General features: G+C 45.9%; 1 protein-coding gene and 1 long non-coding RNA gene across 6 annotated transcripts in view; one reads left to right on the top strand and one right to left on the bottom strand.

Annotated features, from left to right (window-relative positions):
- The window catches only part of LOC110199285 (uncharacterized), a 43,899-nt gene that overhangs the window by 16,665 nt on the left and 4,948 nt on the right, over positions 1-22,286 (bottom strand). For 2 of the 5 annotated variants that reach the window (XR_013487079.1, XR_002321965.2), the window contains exons 3-7: positions 14,337-14,421; positions 11,285-11,420; positions 11,036-11,159; positions 10,319-10,360; positions 9,869-9,983 (exon numbers count right to left, since the gene is read on the bottom strand). This is a non-coding gene — a long non-coding RNA (uncharacterized LOC110199285). Of the gene's footprint in view, positions 1-7,157; positions 9,984-10,318; positions 10,361-11,035; positions 11,160-11,284; positions 11,421-14,336; positions 14,422-22,286 lie in introns of those variants that run through there. The other 3 variants (XR_002321968.2, XR_002321964.2, XR_002321966.2) reach the window with 2 other exon arrangements.
- The window catches only part of NOTCH4 (notch receptor 4), a 31,929-nt gene that overhangs the window by 3,454 nt on the left and 6,189 nt on the right, over positions 1-22,286 (top strand). Inside the window, exons 4-26 of the mRNA XM_020974041.2 lie at positions 372-716; positions 823-945; positions 1,082-1,318; positions 2,979-3,134; positions 4,094-4,288; positions 10,347-10,460; positions 11,039-11,152; positions 11,318-11,440; positions 11,759-11,909; positions 13,563-13,708; positions 14,035-14,187; positions 14,400-14,517; positions 14,714-14,801; positions 15,209-15,362; positions 16,467-16,651; positions 17,351-17,600; positions 17,929-18,041; positions 19,029-19,561; positions 20,194-20,577; positions 20,667-20,842; positions 21,180-21,405; positions 21,635-21,716; positions 21,828-21,966. Of these exons, the coding sequence (XP_020829700.1) occupies positions 372-716; positions 823-945; positions 1,082-1,318; positions 2,979-3,134; positions 4,094-4,288; positions 10,347-10,460; positions 11,039-11,152; positions 11,318-11,440; positions 11,759-11,909; positions 13,563-13,708; positions 14,035-14,187; positions 14,400-14,517; positions 14,714-14,801; positions 15,209-15,362; positions 16,467-16,651; positions 17,351-17,600; positions 17,929-18,041; positions 19,029-19,561; positions 20,194-20,577; positions 20,667-20,842; positions 21,180-21,405; positions 21,635-21,716; positions 21,828-21,966 (4,305 nt within the window). The remainder of the gene's footprint in view (positions 1-371; positions 717-822; positions 946-1,081; positions 1,319-2,978; positions 3,135-4,093; positions 4,289-10,346; positions 10,461-11,038; positions 11,153-11,317; positions 11,441-11,758; positions 11,910-13,562; positions 13,709-14,034; positions 14,188-14,399; positions 14,518-14,713; positions 14,802-15,208; positions 15,363-16,466; positions 16,652-17,350; positions 17,601-17,928; positions 18,042-19,028; positions 19,562-20,193; positions 20,578-20,666; positions 20,843-21,179; positions 21,406-21,634; positions 21,717-21,827; positions 21,967-22,286) is intronic.

Here is a 22,286-nt window from a genome sequence, read left to right on the forward strand (position 1 = left end):
GACTCATTTTCCTCGGTTCAAATCTGGCCCTCAGACAATTACTAGCTGTGTTGACCCTGGGCAAGTCATTTAACCCTGTTTGCCTCAGTTCCTCATCCATGAAATGTGGAGAAGAAAATGGCAAATCACTCTAGTATCTTTGCCAAGAAAACCCTAATGGGGTCACGAAGACATGATTGAAATGACTAAACAACAAATATACAGGTATATAACCAGAGAAAAGAGACTTAAGCAATAAAGGTTGTAAAAATTAATGTGAACGTGAGATTTTAAAAGTCTGTTATAAACGATATAAAATAGGCTATAACTCATGCAGGTTGTAAAATTCTTTCCTTTTCTCTCCTCTCTATCCTCCTACCCTCACACCCTAGGTGAGCACTGCCAGCAGCAGGACTTCTGTAAAGCAAACCCCTGTGCCAATGGAGGGGTCTGTCTGGCCACATATCCCCATATTATGTGTGACTGCCCCCAGGGCTTTGAGGGCAATAGCTGTCAACATGATGTCAATGAGTGTTTCCAGGACTCAGAGGTCTGCCCTACAGGTGCCACCTGCCACAATCTACTGGGCTCCTACAAATGTCTCTGTCCCCCAGGACAGGACGGGCCCCAGTGTGAATTCCAGGTGGGGCCCTGCCCTGCTACAGGCTGCCAAAATGGGGGCACCTGCCAACTAGTACCTGGGTCCACCACTTTCCACCACTGCCTCTGCCACCCAGGTGAGTACTTATGACAGCCTTTCCCCCATGCCTTTTCCATCAAGACATAAGGACATTCTCCTTTAAGATGCCTATTACCCAAACGATCTCCACGCTTCTTGTGCAGGTTTCACAGGCCGGGAGTGTGAAGTGAATCCAGACAATTGCATTGGACACAGATGTCAGAATGGAGGCACCTGCCAAGATGGACTGGATGCCTACACCTGTCTGTGCCCTGAGACCTGGGCAGGTGAGTTACTGAGGTCACAGGGTAAGACCTATGACCCAATTGTTCAGTTCTGGGACCTGGGATTCACGTCCAATCTCTCTTAACTTTCAGAAACCATGGTATTAAGTAGCACAGCTCTGTTCTTTCTCCTCCATAGGACAGGACTGTTCAGAGGATGTGGATGAGTGTGGAGCCGCTAGCCCCCCACAATGTCAGAATGGAGGCACCTGTCAGAACACCCCCGGCAGCTTTCACTGCGTGTGTGTGAGTGGCTGGGGTGGCCCAGACTGTGAGGAGAACCTGGATGACTGTGCTTCTGCCACTTGTGCCCAGGGCTCTACATGCATTGATAGGGTGGGCTCCTTCACTTGCCTCTGCCCCCCAGGTCTCACAGGTAGGAGACTGAAGGGACATTGTGGGAGCGGGGGAGATGGAACTCGTACATGTTAGAGAACAAATAAGATATTTGGAAAGCCATTATTAGCACAATGTAGCACAGAGTAGACTCTTAAGAAATGCTTTTTCCTTTCTTCCATCCCATTGCAAGAGACATAGAAATATGAGGATATGGGGGAAGCACAGGAGATGTGACAGGAACCCTGCCTGGCACATAGTAGGTTCCTAATGCTTATCGATTGATAAAGAGGCATTGGGAAAACTAAACTCAGGAGACAATGGTAAGGGCATGGGAATACATGAATATAAAGGGTATGGAGTGAATAGAAAAAACAATTGACCAATCAACGAAGTGTTTACTAAGCACCTTCTATGTAATAGATGCTGTACAGACAGTTAATAAGTAGGAAACAGTTCCTACATTTAAGAAGCACACATCACAAAGAGAAGGACTGACAAGGACAGATAAGCATATGTAGAATAAATGTAAAGAGAACAGATACAAAATAATTCAGCACAAGGTAGTTTGGGGAGCACAGTGGATAGAGCACAAGGCCTGGAGTCAGGAAGTTCTGAGTCAAATCTGGCCTCAGACACTAGCTGTGTGACCCTGGGCAAATCGTTTAACCCCTATTTGCCTCAGTTCCTCATCTATAAAATGGGGACATGCTGAAAAAGGAAATGACAAGCCACACCAGTATCTTTGCCAATAAAACCCCATGGACAAAGTCCATTGCATCACATAGAGTTGGACACCACTGAACAAAAACAACAGAAGTTTGAGAAGGAGGGCACTCAGCTGATGGGGATCAAGAAAGGCTTCATGCAGAAGGCGGTACCTGAATTGCATCTTGAAGGCAAAGAGAGATTCTAATAGGCAGAGTTAAGCAGGGAGTGCATTCCAGGCAAAGGCGACAGCCAATGCAAAAGGGAGGGTGGGAAGATGGAGTGTTGCATGTGAGGAACAGGGAGAAAGGCCGTTTGGCTAGACTGAAGCATGCAGGAAGGGGAGTAATGCCCAATGAGTCTAGAAAGATAGGTTGGGGCCAGGCTGTGTAGGGTCTTAAAAACTAAACAGAAAAGCTATTTGATCTTAGAGACAATAGGAGCCAATGAGATTGATTGAATAGGAGAGTAACGTGTCAGATGTGCACTTAAGAAAAATCACTTTGGCAGCAGTGTGCAGGATAGACAGGAATGGGAAATCAAGGCAGGGAGAAAAATGAGGAGACTGTTGCAGTAATCAAGGTAAAAGGCAACAAAGGCTGAAGGTGAAGATTTGAGAAAAACACTGAGGTCATAAACCTGAGACTGAAAGAATGGTTTCTTCAACAGGAATAGAGAAGTTGAGAAGAAGGGTAGATTTAGGGGAAAAGATAATAAGTTATACAAGGAGTCACAGGGAAATCACAAGAAAGAAGTGGGAAGATGGCAGAATATAAAAGCAGAAGACATTGGAGGGGGGAGTAATAGAAAAAATTAAAAATAGAGAGTGACAAGGAGGAAGCAGGGAGACACAGAAACCTCTGGGAAGGATATAGAGTGACACAGGGACCTCATTCTATTCTCTCTCTCACTCTCTTTCTTCTCTTCTCTCTCCTCTCTCTCTCTCTCTCTCTCTCTCTCTCTCTCTCTCTCTCTCTCTCTCCCTTACCCAGGTCTTCTGTGCCAGCTACAGGATATGTGTCTGAGTCAGCCCTGCCACCCCAAAGCCCAATGCAGTACCAACCCCATCTCAGGAGCTATACTTTGTCTATGCCAGCCTGGCTACTCTGGCCCCACCTGCCACCAGGATCTGGATGAATGTCAGATGGGTGAGGAACCCCAGTCTTTAACTCTTCAACCAAGCCTATTCACCCTGTGTCCCACAAGAGAAATGTGAAAGCCAAGTGGAAGGGGAAAGGGTAGAAAATGGGATTTTCCTATACTTCCTCAGGTTTTTCCAATTTTCCAAGGGGGGAATTACATAACACCTTTATTTTCTGAATATTTCTAGAATTCTTCCAAGCCATCACATCTCTATTCTACACTCTCCCTTCTGATTTTCTGCTGTCCAACCCCCTATGGAAATTACCTTTCACATCCCTATAGATGCCATCCTTCATTGTCCCCTATAGATACATCCCCTCTTCCCTATCCCCCACAGAGCCAGTGTGGTATAACGGAAAGTATTCTGGAGTCAGAAGCAGAAGACATAGCTCTTCCAGCTGATGGACTTTGGACAAGTCACAATTTCTTAGAGGTTAAGGCAGCTAAGTGGCACAGTGGATAAAGCTCTGGGCCTAGAGTCAGGAAGACCTCAGTTCAAATCCAGCCTCAGACACTTACTAGCTGTGTGACTCTGGGCAAGTCACTTCACCCTGTTTCCCCCAGTTTCCTCAACTGTAAAATGAGTTGGAGAATGAAATGGCAAACCACTCCAGTATCTCTACCAAGAAAAAGCCAAATGGGGTCACAAAGAGTCAGACACAACTCAATTGACTCAATGACAACAAAAGTTATTATTAGCATTGTAGACTGAACTGGAAGGAAGTTCAGAGAGTCATTTAGTCTAATCCTTCCCCCTCTTTTACAGATGAGGAAACTGAGGCTTAAGTTAAGTGGAATCACCCTGCTAGTAAGTGACAGAACTTGGATCCTCTGACCCAAAATCCAGTGTGCTTTCCACTACAGCAAATATATTCCATCTTCAATCCCCTATCCATACGCCCTTCTTCTCATCTCTATATATCTTCTTCCTGGTCTCCTAAGACACATCCCACTCTCTTCTCAGTCCACCAAAGCCTTAGTCCCTGCGAACACGGTGGCTCCTGTGTCAACACCCCAGGCTCCTTCAACTGTCTCTGCACCCCAGGCTACACCGGCTCCCGATGTGAGACTGACCATAATGAGTGTCTATCTCAACCCTGTCATCCCGGCAGCACCTGTATTGACCTACTGGCTACTTTCCACTGCCTCTGTCCTCCAGGTATGGAACAACACTGGATAGCCTGTGGGCAAGGGGGGTGGGGGGTTCTGGGTAGGAGAGTAACAGCAGGCAGAAGGGTAAAAGCAAAGTGGAATCCACTCTCCATTCAGTTGAGCAGATCCCAGGTCAGTTTCCAGGAGCTCACTCCCAATCCTTAGGGCTAGGGAAGGTAGATGCGACAGGTACTTCACTTGAACCACTGTTGGCCCCCTGAGGCACAAACCTAATTACCTACTGGGGGGATTTCTATGTGGAGAGAGGTAGACAAAATGAGAATGGAAGATTGAGGGTGGGGGAAGGTATGTTAAGAATGCAGCTGAGACATTGTACTTTCCGGGTCCTACAGTCGTAAATAAATTATGTCCCCAAAGCATTTATTTCCTGAGATCCAAGATCAAACTAGTCCCTTCACTTTCTCATTGCTACCACCCAACAGTTCCAACTAGGACTTAACCTTTGGCAGCTCTGCCCAGATTCTAAACACAGTATTGATCTCCCCTACACCTTTCCCTACTGCCCTTCAACTAGCACAATATCCTTTTAAGTTTTTGTAAGGATTTAAACTTATGGCATAAAGTAGATGGTAATCAAGGCCAGAGAACATCCCTAGATACAATGAAAAGTTCATGGTGATAAAGCTTATAAAATAAAGGTCCCTGAATCTTGAATTGAAAAGTTTTATCAGCTTTCTGAATTACCTAGAGAACAGTCTATCCGTGTCTGAGTTAAGAAAAAAATCCATTTGTGCAACCAAGAGAGACGCTATGACAACCAAGTCTCTCAGTAGCCATTGGAAGGAGGCGGAACACTCTTTAACCCCAACCTGTCTGCGCCATTGACTCATTATGTGTCATTAAACAACTCACTTCCCCTCTCTGTCTTCAGTTTCCTTATCAGTAAAAAGAGAGGTCTGGACTGGAATATCTCAATGGGACCTGCTTCTTTTTGCCAAGTGGGGCTTTGGGTAAACAACCAAAATGCTAACTATGTATATAATATACCTTCTTAAGATTTAAAATTTTTTTGTTGTCCCATAAACAAGATTGGATGTGGCATCACCAGACCTGGATTCTAATCCTGCTATTTCTATTTATTAGCTATAAAGGCTAAGACAAGTCACTTCCTTTCTCAGGGCCTTTGTTTCTTCATCTGTGAGATGGGAGGATTATACTAGATAAGATCAAGGACATCTAATTCTTCAGTAGGGGACCACCTGATCAAAAATCCATACTTGTAGGGGGCTGCATGAATGTATACAACTAATCATGTCCGGATTCACTGCAATTACGAATTGATCTAAGTTTAATGGCATAATAAATAACTCCTGGTTAGAGCTTTGTATGGTGCATGGCACTTAGTAGGCATTTAATAAATGTTAAGTGACTGATTTTAAGGTTTACAGAGTACTTTCTTCACCACAACCTTGAGAGATAGGTAGTACAGGTATTATTATCCTCATTTTATAGATGAAGAAACTGAGGCTCAGAAAGGTAAAATTATTTCCTATGGTCATAGAACTAGTAAGTACAAAAACCTGGATTTAGACCCATGTCTCCTGACGAGTCCAGCACACCAGGTGGCAATAGAGGGTTCATCACCTTCTCACCTGGACTACTGCAGGAGCCTCCTATTTGGTCTCTCTGACTCAAGTCTTACACACACACACACTTCCAATCCATTCTCTACCCAGCTACCAAAGTGATTTTTCCTTATTATGTAGATCTGACCATGCCATTCCCCTGCTCAATAAACTTGACTCCCTAATTATCCATAGAATCAAGTATAAAATCCTCTGTTAGGCATTAACAGCCCCTCATAAGCCAGTCCCTACATACCTTCCCAAGCTTACTACACTCCACTCTCCTTTACACACATTAGGTATGGTCTGGCCAAACTTGCCTTCTTAACTAAGTCTCTCTCACTTGCAATAGCACCACAGTGAATGACTGATCCTCCATGGGTCAAAATGCACTGTTTTCTCCAGAAAAATCTCTGCCTAAATTTGAATAGGATACAAACCAGTATTTTAAGATCCCTGAGGAAGGTCCCAACAAGCAAGCAGCTTGTTAGAAACTGTATGTGCTATCCTTTGAGGATTTCCCAATACTCCAATGCCTGCTGAAAAGGGAATAGGCTTTGGACCAAATATATACAAATGTATATTCTCCATTACCTGAGTCTCAACTACCTGAGCCTCTGCACTAACTCCAGTGTCAGCAAACTCCCCCTGTCCGCCCTGCTTGTCCTGGGTGGCTAGTGGAATCTGAAATGACTGAGGAAACAAATCATATCAATTTATTAAGCAATGCATGCCAATTGTAGGGCAGCTAGGTGGCACTGTGGATAAAGCACTGGGCCTGGAGTCAAGAAGACTTGAGTTCAAATCCAGCCTCACACACTTACTAGCTGTGTGACTCTGGGCAAGTCACTTCACCTTTTTTGCCTCAGTTTCCTCATCTGTAAAATGAGCTGGAGAAGGAAATGGCAAACTACTCCAGTATCTTTGACAAGAAAGCCCTAAATGGGGTCACAAAGAGTCAGACATGACTGAAACAACTAAACAACAACATGCCAATTGTATAACAAATCAGTACCAAGCCTCCTCAGCTTTGGCATTGGACCCCAAATACAGGGGGAGAAAGATTTTTATGTATTAAAAACAATTAATCAAATAAGACCAATTAATTAAAAGAAAACAATCAACAGGATATATATAAACCACTATACAAGATTAGGTAATCTGATTTCTAATTGGAGGGGACTTTAGAGGATTTTTAGGGGATTTAGGGATTTAGGGGATTAGGTGGCTTTCCAAATTGGGAGGGGGAGAGCTAACAGGTGCAATTCTCTGAAATCAGAAAAAGAGGTGTCCCACTCCTCCCCAAGTGTCTTCATTTAATCAAACGAAGAAGGAAACAGTAACTGACCAGTACAGGGTCAGTTTTCAGAAAAGACATAGATTGCTTGAGATATATAACTGTGAGAAAACTCCTTGCATCAATCTTCAGATCTGATTGAGTTTCTGGCCAGTATAACCTAAGCCCTAAGTTAAGCATTAAACAAATTTTGTCTCTAATCAACAGATAGAGGTGACCCGGCTTCCCAGCTACACAGGGCTAGTTATAAACAATGCAATAAAGTTTTCTCATAGTTCCCGTGGTTGAATAAAGTTTTCTCACAAGACAGAAATTGAACCAGATCCATAACTGAATAGAAAAGGAACTGAGCTAAGCCCAGAATTGAGTCACAAGATGGAGTCGGTATTGTTCACTCAGTTCCCATGATTCCCTCAACTCCCTCACCTGTGACCATCATCATATGGCCTCTGGCTCCACCTTCCTCCTGCTTCTTGCTGCTCTAGGCTAGGGTTTTAGGCCATCACACAGATCACCAAACCTGTGCTAAAGCAGTTAGGAGGGCAATGATATGACTAAGAGGTCAGGACATGACTAAAGTAGGAAACTAGCTGTTATTTTAATGCAGAGGCTGAGAAGGGTATATACTTACTTGTATGTTACTATGGCTGGGTGTTTTTGACTATTGGTTGGTTTGTTTTTAATTTTTGCAAATTATGACTTTTCCAATAGTCAGATCACATGATTTCAAGTATCATCTCTATTCAGATGATTCCCAGATCTATATATCCAGCCATCATCTCCCTCCTGAGCACCAGTCCTGCATCACCATCTTGCAACTGGACCTCTACCTGGATGTCCCATAAATATTTTCAAATCAACATGTCCCAAATAGAACTCATTATCTTCTCCCCTAAATTTCCCCTATTATTTCTGCTGAGAACATCACCAATCTCCCAGTCATCTAGGTCCATGACCTTTCCCTCTCCCTTACCCCTTATATCTAAGCAGTTGCCAAGATTTACCAACTCCACTTGTCAACTCTACCAACACAATTTTTCTCATCTCCACTTATACAGCCACCACCCTAATTCTGGCCCTTATCACCTCTCACCTGAACTATTTGGCAGCCTCTGAATCATTATCCTTGCTTCCATCCTCTCCCCCTCTCCAACCTATCCTCCACACAATTGGCAAAATAATCCTCCTAAGGCAGAGGTTTGACCATAGGGCCTGGCACATAGTAGACACTTAATAAATGTTTATTGACTAACTGCCCCAAAACCTCCAGTGGCTCTCCATTGTCTCTAGGATAAATATAAACTCCCTAGCCAGCCATTTAAGACCTTCCACAAGATTTCCCCTATCTACCTTCTTAGCCTCATTTCATACAATTTCCATTCATGAACTCTATATTCCAGCTACACTGGACTACTGGCCATTGCCTGAACTCCACTCCCTTATCTACTCCTCCTAGCATTCACACACAAGCTATTCCCGAGGCCTGGAATCCACTAATTATCTCTACTTCTCAGCATCCTTGCCTTTCTTTGAGGCTCAGCTCCACTGCCAATTCCTCCCTAAAGCCTTTCTGACGTTACTGCTCTCACCTTTTTTTTTTAAATTTTTTGTACTATACTTGTGTACATGCTATGTCTTCCCAGTATTACTGTAAGGCTTCTTGAGGATAGGCAAAGCCACGTTTTCTTTCTTTGTGTCCCAAGTGCCTAGCACAGTTCCATTCACATAGTAAGCACTTTTAACTGAATTCTTCTGTTACCAAAGTCCATTCCTAAAGTCACTCCTGTCTCTGGGGGACAAAATATTACTGGACATGGTAAGGCCTTCCAAGTCTCCTCTGCCTAGGATAACCCATCAGAGGCCTTCTCTGAGCTAAGCCTTTATTGCTGGCCAATCTATTTGCCTTTAATTCTCTTACTTATCTCTCTAGACATTGTTTCACGGCCCTCTCTAAAGCTACTACTATTTTTTGTTTTGTTTTCATTTTTTTAATATCCTCTACCTCCGTGCCATCTCCAGCCTTGGCCAGATGAGTCTTTAGACATTGCCTCCATCCAAAGCTTCTTACTATTCAGAGCCATCTTCTCGGACATGGCAAAAAAAATTTCTGCATGTTTTCCACACCAAAAGATCTGAGCTCCAGCTGCCTGTACCAGCTCCAGGGTTTGCGTGCTATCCAATTTTGCTGTAACAGTTTGCCCACATGAACTCTACTCCTCTGCAGCCATCATCACAGCACTGAGAGATCTAGCTTCTCCCTTCCTCTTGTGAGCTGGGATCTCAGCTGTTCCCAGAAGTCACCAAGTATGTGCCCAAGTATCTTTAGATCCCACTGCTATACTCAAATCTCAGACCACCTACTCTGAAAATATTTTTCCCTAGGCTCTTGGGTCCCAGCCTGGTCCTCTCATTTTCTCACTGCCACCACACAATACTTCCACTTCAGAATTAACATTTCTCAACTCAAATGATCCAGGACTCATGCTATTCTTTTCCCCTTTTCCTACCAGCCCCTCAAGGAAACATAAAGTTTTCTTAGGTTTTCTAAGGATATTTACTACTAGTGACAAATAGAACAGACAGAGGAAAACTCCCGAGATGTTAAGTAATAAATCAAACGTTCCAAGCTGAATATCAAATATTCTTGAGCGGATTGCAAAATTCACTATCCCGCCTGACTTCCGCAGGCTTTTATGCTGTTCACCTCTTGTTCGGTCTCTTAATTTCCTGGGCTTTCTTCAGTCTCTCACTGGAAAGCCAGAATCTCTCTTTCAGATTGGAAGGCTCTGCCCCTGCTCTCTTTCACATTTCTACTGTTCCTAGAAGAAAATGGAAAAATTATCGTACTGGGGTGCTAATACCATTTATTTTGATGTGGCAGCTGATCAGGGTCAGAGTCACTTGCATAGTATAAAAGAGACCAGACAGCTATGTCTGTCCCTGAACATAGAGAAGTAACGGGAAGTATACCAAATGGGTTTTGGAACTCAGGTTACGTAATCTAGTTTATTTTCAGATTCCCATTCTCTTTCTCCCACCCATGCTCCCCTCCCCAGTGAGAAAACAAGAAGTACAAAACCTCTGTTCTTCCAAATTGGGTAGAGGGGAATCAAGGGCCCAAATGGACCAAACTGGAGGGGATGCATGAACTCACTTGATTAATCCAACCTCGTGTTCTGTAGGCTTTGAGGGACCACTGTGTGAGGTGGAGATAAACGAGTGTAAGTCAGAACCCTGCCAGCACCAGGGCATCTGTCATGATCAACTGAGTGGCTTCCTGTGTGACTGCCTTCCTGGTGAGTACCTCATACCTGTACCACCACCCCTACCCCTGCCCTGAGTCCCCTAAATACTCTGAACTCCCTACAGCCATACAGCCTCAATCCCTGCCTCCCTACAAAACAATCCCCAAATCCCTGAGCCCCTCCAAATCTCCCACCCCACCACTGACCACAAGTTGCCCTTTTTACAAGTCACCTCTGTTCCCCAAACTCTTATGTCACCAATATTTGTTTACTTCCATTCTCTAACCACCTCCATGTCTTCCAGATCTCCTTAAGTTACTGCTCTTTCTCCCCCTCCTTCCCCACCTCCATTCCCTTTAATTTCCTCTCTCAGTTCTGCCTGCACCTCCTCTCTGGCCCTTATCCCTTCCCCCAGCTTCTCCAGCCTTCCCTCTGTCTTATGCTATCTCCATTCCCTACCACCCAACACATTCTGAGAACAGCACTCCTCCCTAAAGGCCATCCCCTTATGTCTGCATCCCCTGGGAAACCCTCCCAGATACACCTTTTTGCTACCAGATAGTCAGGAGTGAAGTCTTTCTACTTCCCTGATCTTTGACTCACCCCCCTCTCCCACATTTACATACCAGGCTTTACTGGCCCCCATTGTGAGGAGGATGTAGATGAATGTGCCAGCTCTCCCTGTGCTCATGGTGGAAAATGCCAAGACCAGCCTGGGGCCTTTCACTGCCAGTGTCCTTCAGGTGAAAGCTGGGGCAGAGGAGGAAGGGATTGGGTACTAGGATGCCTTAAAGTTGTATGAAGGTTGGTGTGTGTGTGTGTGTGTGTGTGTGTGTGTGTGTGTGTGTGTGTATTTCAAAGGGTCTCAAACTTACCCAACTCCCTCCCTTCTTTCCCCATACATCCAGGATTTGAAGGTCCTCAATGCCAGGTGGATATAGATGAATGTCTCAGTGACCCTTGTTCCTCAGGATCTACCTGTCTTGATCTCCCTGGCTCCTTCTCCTGCAGCTGCCCCCCAAATGTTACAGGTCAACAGGGAATTGGATTAGAAATAAAGGATAAATATTTGAATCACATTGAGGTATGAGGGGTGGGGAAAGACAGGGAGGACATTTTCAGAATGACCCACTTTCAGGGATGAAAGGTACTGCGGGGTCAATGTTAGTGTCATCTGTTGTGCCCAGGGTTCAGCTAGGAAAGACTGGGTTTAAGGGGCAGTTCTTAAGGGTATAGTGGCTGGGGGCCCTCTAGGGTATTTAAATAGACTTGGTTAGAGATTCTCTCAGCGAGGACATAGAGGACTCTAAGAGGCTGACCCTTCTGTCTTATTTTTTGATTCACCCTAGGACAACTCTGTGAGTTCTCCTTGTGCCCAGCCTCCTTGTGCCCTCCAAAGTGGGGATGTCAAGCAGAAAGCCAGTGCCTCTGCCCTGATGGAAACCCCAGCTGCCCCCCTGCCAAAGACAACTGTACCTGCAAACATGGACAATGCCAAGAGTAATACCTCCCCACATTCTACCTCTAGACACTCCCTTCAATTGGGACTAGAAGGGAAGGAGACAGGAGAACACAGGCAGTAGAGGAACAATGGGAAATGATCAATAGTGAGAGAATGGGTAGCACTAATTGCCAGTAAGAAGTGAAATCCTAAGCTATGTCCAGAGATTTTCCATCCTTGGTATAATCTCTCAGATGTTTGAAGGTCATAATTGGGTGACCCTTTAATTTTCATTATCATCCCAATATGTTTAGATTTTCTTCATAGGTCCTTTTTTTCCTTTATTCATCTTTTTTGATTCCTCTAAAGTGCTTAAAATTTTCCATATTTTAAGTTCTCAGGCCCCAGGCTACATATTTAGAAAGGGAAAGACCAAAGGTGAGCAGAATGGGAGGATGATTTCATAACATCAATGTCTCATATGCTTTCGTTTCTGCAGCTTATTTTCTCCATAGATGCATCCCAGGACCAACGCTTAGGATAAACAATTAATAGATTTCATTTTTTAAAATCCTTTCTGTTTATTCTGCTCAATTTCTCCCTGTCTTGCACTCTAATTATTTATATAAAGGGCAAAATTGTCAACTTGTTCCTGACTGAGAAGGTTGAATTGTAATTCCTGTTCAGGAAATGTCTTGGATTAAACCAGATTAATTAAGATTACATCATCTCAGTTTGGTGAGCCCCTATCAAACTCCTCTAAAGTAGAGTGCCCGAGGCAGCTAGGTGGCACAGTGGATAGAGCACTAGCCCTGAAGTCAGGAGGACCTGAGTTCAAATCTGGCCTCAGACCAAACATTTGACACTAGCTGTGTGACCCTGGGCAAGTCACTTAACCCCCATTGCCTAAAAAATAGAAAAACAGTGTCAGTCATAGACAGAGGAAATCCTTTGCCACTATCCCAGTGGAAAACAAGCTGTGCCACCTCACACCTCTCCCCTCCCACCATCTGTACCTGCAAATGTGGACACTGCCAAGGACCAAAGAGCTGGAAGGGACCTTAGAGATCATCTAGTCCACGGGTGGGGTGGGGAATTTGTGGCCCTCTAAGTCCTCAAGTGTGACCCTTTGCCTGAATCCAAACTTCACAGAACCAATCAGTTTGGATCCTTTGACTGAATCCAAACTTCACAGAACAAATCAGTTTGGGTCCAGTTTGGATCCAAAGGGCCACTCTTGAGGACCTAGAGTGCCACATGTGGCCTCGAGGCTGCAGGTTTCCCACCCCAGCTAGTCCAACCGCCTCACTTTACAGATGAGGAAACTGAAGCTCAGTGAGGTTAAATGACTTGCCCAGGGTCACACAGCTATGAACTGTCTGAGTCAGGATTTGAACTCTGTTCTTCCTGATTCCAAGCCCAGCAATCTGTGCACTACACATGCTGCCTCTGCCATGAGGAAGAAAGATCTGCTGAGTCAGAGCTGATGGTGGAAAAGATCATTTAGTTCTAGAGTCAGTGGGGATAAACAGTCATTCAATTGAGATCATTTGGGAAAGGGAAAGGGAATGAGGTCAATAACTCAAAGCCAATGGAAACAAATGGTCAATATGCGGGAGGAGAGGAAAGTGGGGTAGGGGTGGAATCTAAATGAAGGAGCCAAGTCCCCACACACATGCACCCAATATGCAAACTTATCCTTTCACACCTAGATCTACATGTGTGTGTGATGTGGGTTGGACAGGGCAAGACTGTGAGGAGGAGCTGGGGGGCTGTGTTTCAGAGCCTTGTGCCCATGGGGGTACATGCCACCCCCAGTTCCATGGCTACAACTGTACCTGCCCCACTGGATACACAGGTGAGGCCCCTGTGACAACCTAAAAATAAATTGCCCAACTCAGGACCTGGGGTGGGTCCTAGCTACCACAGAGGGGAGGAAAGAAAGGGAAAGGGGAAGGGGAAGGGGAAGGGGAAGGGGAAGGGGGAAGGGAAGGGAGGGGAGGGAAGGAAAGCATGGAAAAGAGCACAAAGGGGATGGAAGACATGGAAATGGGGAAATAAAGAGGAGTGGAAGGAAGATACAAAGGGGGGAGATGGACTACAGAGAAGGAAGGAAACGAAGAGGCAAAAAGAGAAGGCAAAGAAATGAGTCCCCTGGGTGAGGCCCTTGTCCATTTATCCTAGGCCCCACCTGCAGTGAGGAGGTGACCAAGTGTGACTCCAGACCATGTCTTAATGGTGGCTCCTGCAGTCCTACCCCTGAAGGTTACTCCTGCACCTGCCTTCCTAACTATACCGGATCCCATTGTCAGACCAGCAGGGACCACTGCACATCTGGTGAGTGTCTATTGTGGGCTGGGTGGGACACAGTAGCATTGGCTGGGTTCAACTTGTGCTGAGTACAATTTAAGTGTTGATTTATGTTGAATGGAAATGAGGGACGCTATGTTACATTGACCTGGGTGTGAAGTAAATAAAGTTGTTACCTCTGGACAGCCAAGTGAAGACCAAAATCCTCACCACTCTTCTCTCCATGCCCCTTCTCCCAGTCCCATGTCTCAATGGGGGCACCTGTGTGGATGAAACCAGTACCTTTACCTGCTTTTGCCCCGTGGGATTCAAAGGGACATATTGTGAAGAGAAAGCTCCCCCAAACTGTGCAGACAGGTGAGTGGTGGAGGTTAGGAAAGGGAACTTTCCTACCCTTTCCAACTCTCCCTTTCCCTATTCCCCCCAGACCCTGGGTTCTCTCCCCCTCTATTTTCTGAAAGCTTCCCTGATGCCTTCACTCCTTGTCTTACATCTTCCCTGAAACCATTGCCACCCTTCCCTCTCATATCTTCCCTGTGTCCATCTTATCCAGACCCTGCAGGAATGGGGGGACCTGCCAAGATGGCTTGGAGGGACTTCATTGCCTCTGCCCCCATAGTTACACAGGAGACAGATGCCAGGTGAGGAGGTCACAGGGATTCTATGGCAGGAAGCTGACAAAAGGGAGATTTGGGGGGAAAGGAGGTTTTTCAACTGAGAAACTCTATCAGAGAAACTAAGATATTATGATTTATGGAAACCATGATAACCTGGGAATTAGTATCCACATGAATTTGACATATTGAGATGTGTCTAGGAGTCAGGAGGCTAATTTTATCTAGGTTTAGAGGGGGGACAGATAAGAGGAGGATCAAGAGGGATTTCAGATATAGGAGGCAGTTTTTAGAATTAGGAGTATCCCAGGGAATGTGGGAGACTTCTGAGGCTGTACATTGTGAATGCATTTGAAGGTGGAGAGTGTTTTCTGGAGGTGGGAATCAGGAGATGGAAGGTGGCTAGACTTAATGCTTCTTCTGCCTCTTCACAGAACCCCCTAGACCTCTGTGTTCCAAATCCCTGTCAACATAATGCCTACTGCCTCAAGACTGGCTCCTCCTTCCAATGTCTTTGCCCTGGGGGCTGGACAGGGTCTCTCTGTGAATTGCCTCTCTCTCTCTGCCAAGTGGCTGCTCTGAACCAAGGTATCTATCCTAAGATCAACTTAGGGGACCCATACTCAGAGAGCTAGCCTAGGTATTTACCCATCCACCAACACAGATGATGATGATTATTATTAATGTCATGTTTATATGATGCTTTCAGTTTTAAAAAACACTTTCTTCCCAATGATCCTTAAGGCAGATGATACAAATATTATTAACTCCATTTTACAGATGAAGAAACTGAAGCTGAATGATTAAATTACTTGTCCACAATCACTTGGCTAAGAGTTATGACTGTTTTCAGGCCCAACAATCTTTCCACTATCACACAGTTAATACACTACAGCTTAACACAGCTCTACTTTAACCAACATGGTTCAAGTGCACTCACAGCAGCTGGATACAACTCAACCACACCTAACAAACTTCAACACAACACAACTCAATGACATTTCCAACTCAACACAACCGAACTCAAAATATTAAAATTGGAAGAGACCTTTAAAATTAACTTGATTCAACACCCTCATCGTAAAAATAAATCCCAAGGCCATATAGATAGCTAGTGGCAGGAACTATAGGATTCAAATTCAGGTCTTATAATTCTAAATCTAGGACTCTCTCAGTACAACCCAGATAACCCAAACCAACCCAGCTAATAGCATTCTGACTCAGTGCAACTTAACACAAAGCAACCACTTACTGAATACACCTCAGTTACTCTCAACACAGCTCAACCATAGTCAACCACGTCAAACTCAGCTGTAAATTGCCTAACATAATATAACTACAACCTATGTTCTTGGAGTTATAGAAAATTCTTCGTTTAACAGACACTATCTATCATTGTCTCATAATCTTGGAAGGGGGGAGGGTAGTAGGGAGAATGGGCAGACTGTGGTTTTAACCTATTGCCTGCCAATGTTCCTCAGACTCAGGAAGATCCTCTGCTTACACTAGGAATATAACTGACACAAAAAGGAAGGATTATTTTCCTTTCTAGTCAGGTTTTCTCTTCTCTCTTATCTGAGCATTCTATTGGGCTGCTCTCTCCTCACTTCTTTCCTCCCCCTCCCCCTCCTCCTTCCCCTCCCCTTCTATGTATATCCCTCCCTCTTTTTTCCCCCATGTCTCTCTCCCTAGGCATAGAGGTCTCTTCCTTGTGTCAGAATGGAGGGCTCTGCATGGACAATGGTATGTCCCATTTCTGTCAGTGCCCACCTGGGTTCCAAGGCAGCTCATGCCAGGACAAAGTGAATGTATGTGAGTTGGGGCCCTGCCAGCATGGGGCTACATGTATGGCCCATCCCAATGGGTACTTCTGCCAGGTGAGAGGGACTGAGGTGCAAGGAAGATTCAGGGAGCTTGGAGGAGTGGGAATACAGTCACATCAGGGACACTGAAGATATATTTGATTTGGGAAGAGACTCTAAGCTAACAGAGTTGGAGGGGTTGTTTAAAAGTGTTAAAGAGGGGGACAAGGAAGTGTGCTGCCTGAAGTTCGGGTGCATAAAATAGTGATGTGTTGTATGTATTGTGGTTATAACAATATGAATGGAGTAATGCTAAATCTGGATCTTGAGTTGAAACTAATTGATGGTGGTGAGTTATGTTGAATAAAGAGAAGAACAATTGAGCTGTGGGGATATATGGGTAAAAAAAATATTTTGTTTTAGAGTTGGAAAGAGCCTCAAAGATCATCTAGTCCAACTCCTTTCATTCCACAGATCTAGAAACAGGCCAAGAAAGATAAAAGGGACTTGCTCAAGTCACACTACAAGTTATCAGTACAGCCAATATTATAATTCAAGTCCCCTTTGACTTGACTCCAGTTTGGTGCCTTTTCCATACATACATTTGTTAAACTGTTTTTAATCATGAGTTGTACTATCCATGCTGAAATCTGTGAAATTGCACTGAATTATGTTGAACTGCGTTAAATTACATTTGGTTGTAGTGATTTGTGCTGGGCTAATCACAGATTCAAATTCCCTGCCTCAGCCTGAGCTACCCTCCTGACCCCACAGTGTGCCCCTGGCTATCACGGACAGAACTGCTCAGAGGTGGATGCTTGTCAGTCCCAACCCTGCCATAATCATGGCACCTGTTCCTCAGTCCCTGGTGGCTTCCACTGTTCCTGCCCCCCTGGCTTTGTGGGCCTACGCTGTGAGGGTGATGTGGATGAATGCCTGGACCGGCCTTGCTACGCTGCAGGCACTGTGGCCTGCCATCCTCTGGCCAATGCCTTCTTCTGCCAGTGTCTCCCAGGATACACAGGTGATGAATGGAGACTAAGGGTGGAAGTCAAGGACAGGGAAACTGGGGTGTGGGTATCTCTGAGGCACAGCTAAGGAGCAAGAGAGAACAAAGCAGGATCCCCTTCTACCCCACACAACCCACTGCTGGGCTGGCAAAATCATTTTTTCTACCTCCCCCCAGGTTCCATGCCATATATCCTCCTCTCTTCCAGGGAAGGAGATTCTACTCTATCACCACCATCATGAATTCCTTTGCCCATTACTCTTGTCCCCAGCAGTAAATAGTAAAGGAAAGAAGTGTGAGAAGCACTAATTCCTCACACTGGATGTCATCCTCACATCCCCAGGTCAGCGGTGTGAGGAAAAATTGGATGCTTGCAAGAGTCAGCCCTGCTCCCATGGTGGAACCTGTGAAGTTGTAGTTGGAAGTCACCTTGATTTCACCTGCCACTGCCCCGTGGTGAGTCATCTCCCACTCAACACACAGCTCACCATGGTCACTTTCACTACAAACAGCAAACAGCCAGGTCAGGACATAACTATAGGAGGGGAACACCAGGAAGAGGCACAAGAGGAAAGGGCAGGAGGTTTGGGCAGTGGGAAGCAAAAGTCAGGTCCTCAGGGAGGAAGTTATGGGGAAGCACTCAAGAGTCAGTCAGTAACATATGGATACCTATAACATATATATCTAATGCATAGAGAGGTCAGGAAATCATGAGCAAATGGACAGTGATGATCAGAAGAACACATTACTAATCAGTGAGGTTCTGTGACTGAAAGCCAGAAGCCCCCAGTTCTAGTCTCAGCTCTGCAACCAATAATAATGAATATTTACGTATCACTTTAAGGTTTACAAAGCACTTTCCTATATTACCTCATTTGATCCTCACAACTCCTTTATAAAGCAGGTGCTATCTATTATTACCTCCACTGTACTGAGGGAGCTGAAGCTCAGACAGACCACACAACTGGTGCCTGAGTTCGGTCTCCCTAACTCTGAGCCCTGTGTCCTATCTGCTACGCTCCCTAGAAGGTGTCTTTGTGTCCACGTCATCTACCTGGGACCCAGCTTCTTTACCTAGGAAATAAAGAAGTTGGACTAAGCAACCTTTAGGTCCCTTCCAACTCTGACATTTTGGCAGCATAGTATACTAGAAAGGCCACTGGACAAGTAGTCACAAATCCCAAAGGGCTTAAATCCTGGTACTAACACTATGTGACCGCAACAAGTCACTTCACCTCCTGAGCCTCAGTTTCCTCAACTGTAAAGTGAGCATAACAAAACTTTCTTACCACCCCACAAGACTACTGTTGAGTGTTTTTGTAAACCTTAGAGTACCATAGAAATGTGAGGTGATCATAGGTGTTTTGGAGGTAGAAAAAGGTTATAGTGGGAGTGAGCTATCCAGAGTTCTTAGTCTTAATTTTTTTCTCTCTTTCCTTCCAGGGCTTTGAGGGTCCCACCTGCCTCCATGGTGCCCCTTCCTGTGGCCCCCACCACTGCCATCATGGGGGCTTCTGTCTATCTTCTTCCCAGCCAGGCTCTGTCCCTCACTGTGCCTGCCTCAGAGGCTATGGGGGCCCTGACTGCCTGCTTCCTCCAGTCCCTCAGGGTTGTGGATCTCCTTCCCCTTGCCTACACAATGGCAGCTGCATTGAGTCCCATGGAGTGAAGGGCCCTGGTGGCTCTGGTTTCCATTGTTCCTGCCCCCCTGGGTTCCTGGGGCCCCGATGCCAAACATCTGAGGCAGAGGGATGTAAAGGTCGAGGTGGAGATGGGGCCTGTGATCCTGACTGCAGTAGCCCTGATGGTGCCTGGGATGGGGGAGATTGTTCCCTGGGGATCCCAGATCCCTGGAGGGGCTGCCCTCTCCATGCTCGATGCTGGCTCCTCTTCAGAGATGGGCAGTGTCACCCACAGTGCAACACTGAAGAGTGTCTGTTTGATGGCTACGACTGTGAGACCCCCCAAACCTGCATGTGAGGCTCCTGAGGGACACTTGGGGAGAGAAGGGGTGGCATAACAAGCCAAGCCAGGACTGAGGTCTCAGATCTTAAATCAGGCCTCTTACGCTATTGTACTTTCACCGCTTACAACATCAGCTGGGAGTCAGGGGAAGAAAGAAAGGGTCTCTGAGCTGAAGGAATCTTAGGAGCAGAAGGAGATAGGACATCAGAAGCCACTAATGGAACCCAGAAAATAGAGACCTATGGGCTCCTCTTGGGTACTGTGAGCATCCTAACTGACTAGGCCCCACTGGAACATAGTATATTCCACCTCATCCTATTCCCAACAAATAGAGTCACTGAGAGAAAGGAACTTACAGCTCCTATCTCAAGAGTTTAGGCAAAGAAGTAATTTTTGGGGGTCAGAAAATGAGGAAGATATGAGGAACCTTAGTTCTGGGCCTCCAGGAGATGACCAGGACTCATTAGACACCATTATTGATGAGGTTCTCCCATTTGACAGTCAAAGTCTTTGAGGGGAATAGTCTGTGGAGCTACTGACATCTTTAGTTGGGGGCAGAGAATGTGATACCTGGAAGGATCCAGCAGGAGAGCACAGTTTGGTGGGAGGAGAGGTCCTGAACCCTCTTCTCCCCACCTCTCAGTCCAGCCTACGACCAGTACTGCCGGGATCACTTCCACAATGGACACTGCGAGAAAGGTTGTGACACTGCAGAGTGTGGCTGGGATGGGGGGGACTGCAGGACAGCAGCCTCCGACCCTGAAACAGGTCCTTCCCTGGCGCTGCTGGTGGTATTGAGCCCTCCTAACCTAGACCAGCAGCTACCCACCCTTGCCCGGGTTCTCTCCTTGGTGCTGAGGGTGGGGCTATGGGTGAGGAAGGACCTAGAAGGCAGAGAGATGGTATACCCCTACCCTGGACCTCAAGCTGAGGAAGAGCTCCGCAGAAATAGGAACAACCCTCAACAAGAAAGAACAGCACCCCCCATCCACCTCTCCAGCAAAGAGACTGATACCCTCCCTGCTGGGTAAGGAAGATTAAGGGAAAGTAGGGCTAAGGCCAAGGACAGCAAACCAGTGACCAGATAACTAGGTCTTCATGGCTCTACCCATACAGATTTGTGGTGGTGCTGGGTATGGATTCATCCCGCTGTGGCTCTGCTCCTTCCACCCCCCGATGCCCATGGGACCCAGGCTTCCTGCTCCGCTTCCTAGCTGCAATGGCCGCTGTTGGGGCCCTGGAGACCCTATTGCCTGGGCCCCTGCTAGTTGCCCATCCCCAGGAAGGCACAGGTAGATGCTATCACCCTCAACTCTTAATTTTCCCTTGAAATTTTCTCCCCTTACCTTGGACCAGGTACAGGTATTCAACTACCTGAATCTTATCCCATACTCATCCACAGCCTTTCCCAGGACTACCCGTTATGCATCACTTACAGAAGAGGGAACAGGATGACTATCAGTGAGGCTATTCTCCCTCACTGATCCTCTGCCCCTCCTCCTATCCCTATACGTTTTGCCTATCGGTCTCTACACTTTCTATATTCGATGCATCTTCTCTAAAGCTGACAAATTTGCTTCACATATCTCTTTCTGGATCTCTGACTTTGTCTTCATTTCTCTTCCACAGAACCCCCAGCACCCCAGCTCCCCTGGCCTGTGTTCTTTTCCCCAGTAGCTGGTGTGATTCTCCTGGTTCTAAGTGGGCTCCTGGTCCTCCAACTTCTCCGGAGAAGGCGCCGGGAGCATGGGGCTCTCTGGTTGCCCCCTGGTTTCTCTAGTAGGCCTCGACCTCGAACAAGACCTGCCCCCCGTGGACGTCGGCCCCCTCTGGGTGAAGATAGCATTGGACTCAAGTAAGAGCAGGAGAGACCCCCCAAATGGCAAGGAGGAATAGGGAAAGCTTACAGAAAGAGAAAATAAGGGGGAAAAGGGGTAATGATTTCACAGAAACAATGAGTCCTAAAGGCAGAAGGAATGAAATCAGCATGCAAGATTGAATGACAGAGGTTATCCACGATTCTTGAGAATTTCATGTTAACTCTCATCACATGTCCCCATTCCCTGTCCCTTCCCCTCTCCCAGGACATTGAAACCAGAGACTGAGGCTGATGAGGATGGGGTTGTGATTTGCTCAGGCCTTGAAGAGGGAGAGGAGATATACCAGGTAAGGGGTATGAGATAGAGATGGGGCCAAGAAGCAGTTCGGGATCTAGAGTGGAATTGAGGGATATAGAGTCCATCTCTGTTGCCTACTTTTACTCTGCCTCACCTCCAGGCTGAGGAAGGGGCCCCACCATCCAAATGCCAACTCTGGCCTCTGAGTGGAAGGGGACAAGAATGTCTCCAGGTGGCCATGTTGACCCCTCCCCAGGAACCTGATAATGAAGCCCCTGATGTAGATGCCTGTGGACCTGGTATGTAAATAATTTTCAATGTTTAAAAAAAAAAACAAGCATCCAACTCCCCACCCTCCATCAATGTTTAGAATCACTGAATTATGGAATATTCGGACTGGGAAAAACCTTAGCGATCTTCTTGTCCAATGCCCACCCCACCCCCATTTGCAGATAAGGAAATTGAGGCCCATAGAATTCCAGTGCTTTGTCCTAGGTCATAATAGCTAGATAATAGCATTTCTCCTTTCTAACTCCTCAGTATCTTTCCAAACCACCAAATCTGTCATTTTGTTCTCCTGTTGTTGGTTTGTTTTTTTCCCTTGAATCCTCTCCTCTGC

Source organism: Phascolarctos cinereus, unplaced genomic scaffold, assembly GCF_003287225.1.
Source record: "Phascolarctos cinereus isolate Bilbo 61053 unplaced genomic scaffold, phaCin_HiC Scaffold_5;HRSCAF=322, whole genome shotgun sequence".
Classification (NCBI taxonomy): Eukaryota; Metazoa; Chordata; class Mammalia; order Diprotodontia; family Phascolarctidae; genus Phascolarctos; species Phascolarctos cinereus.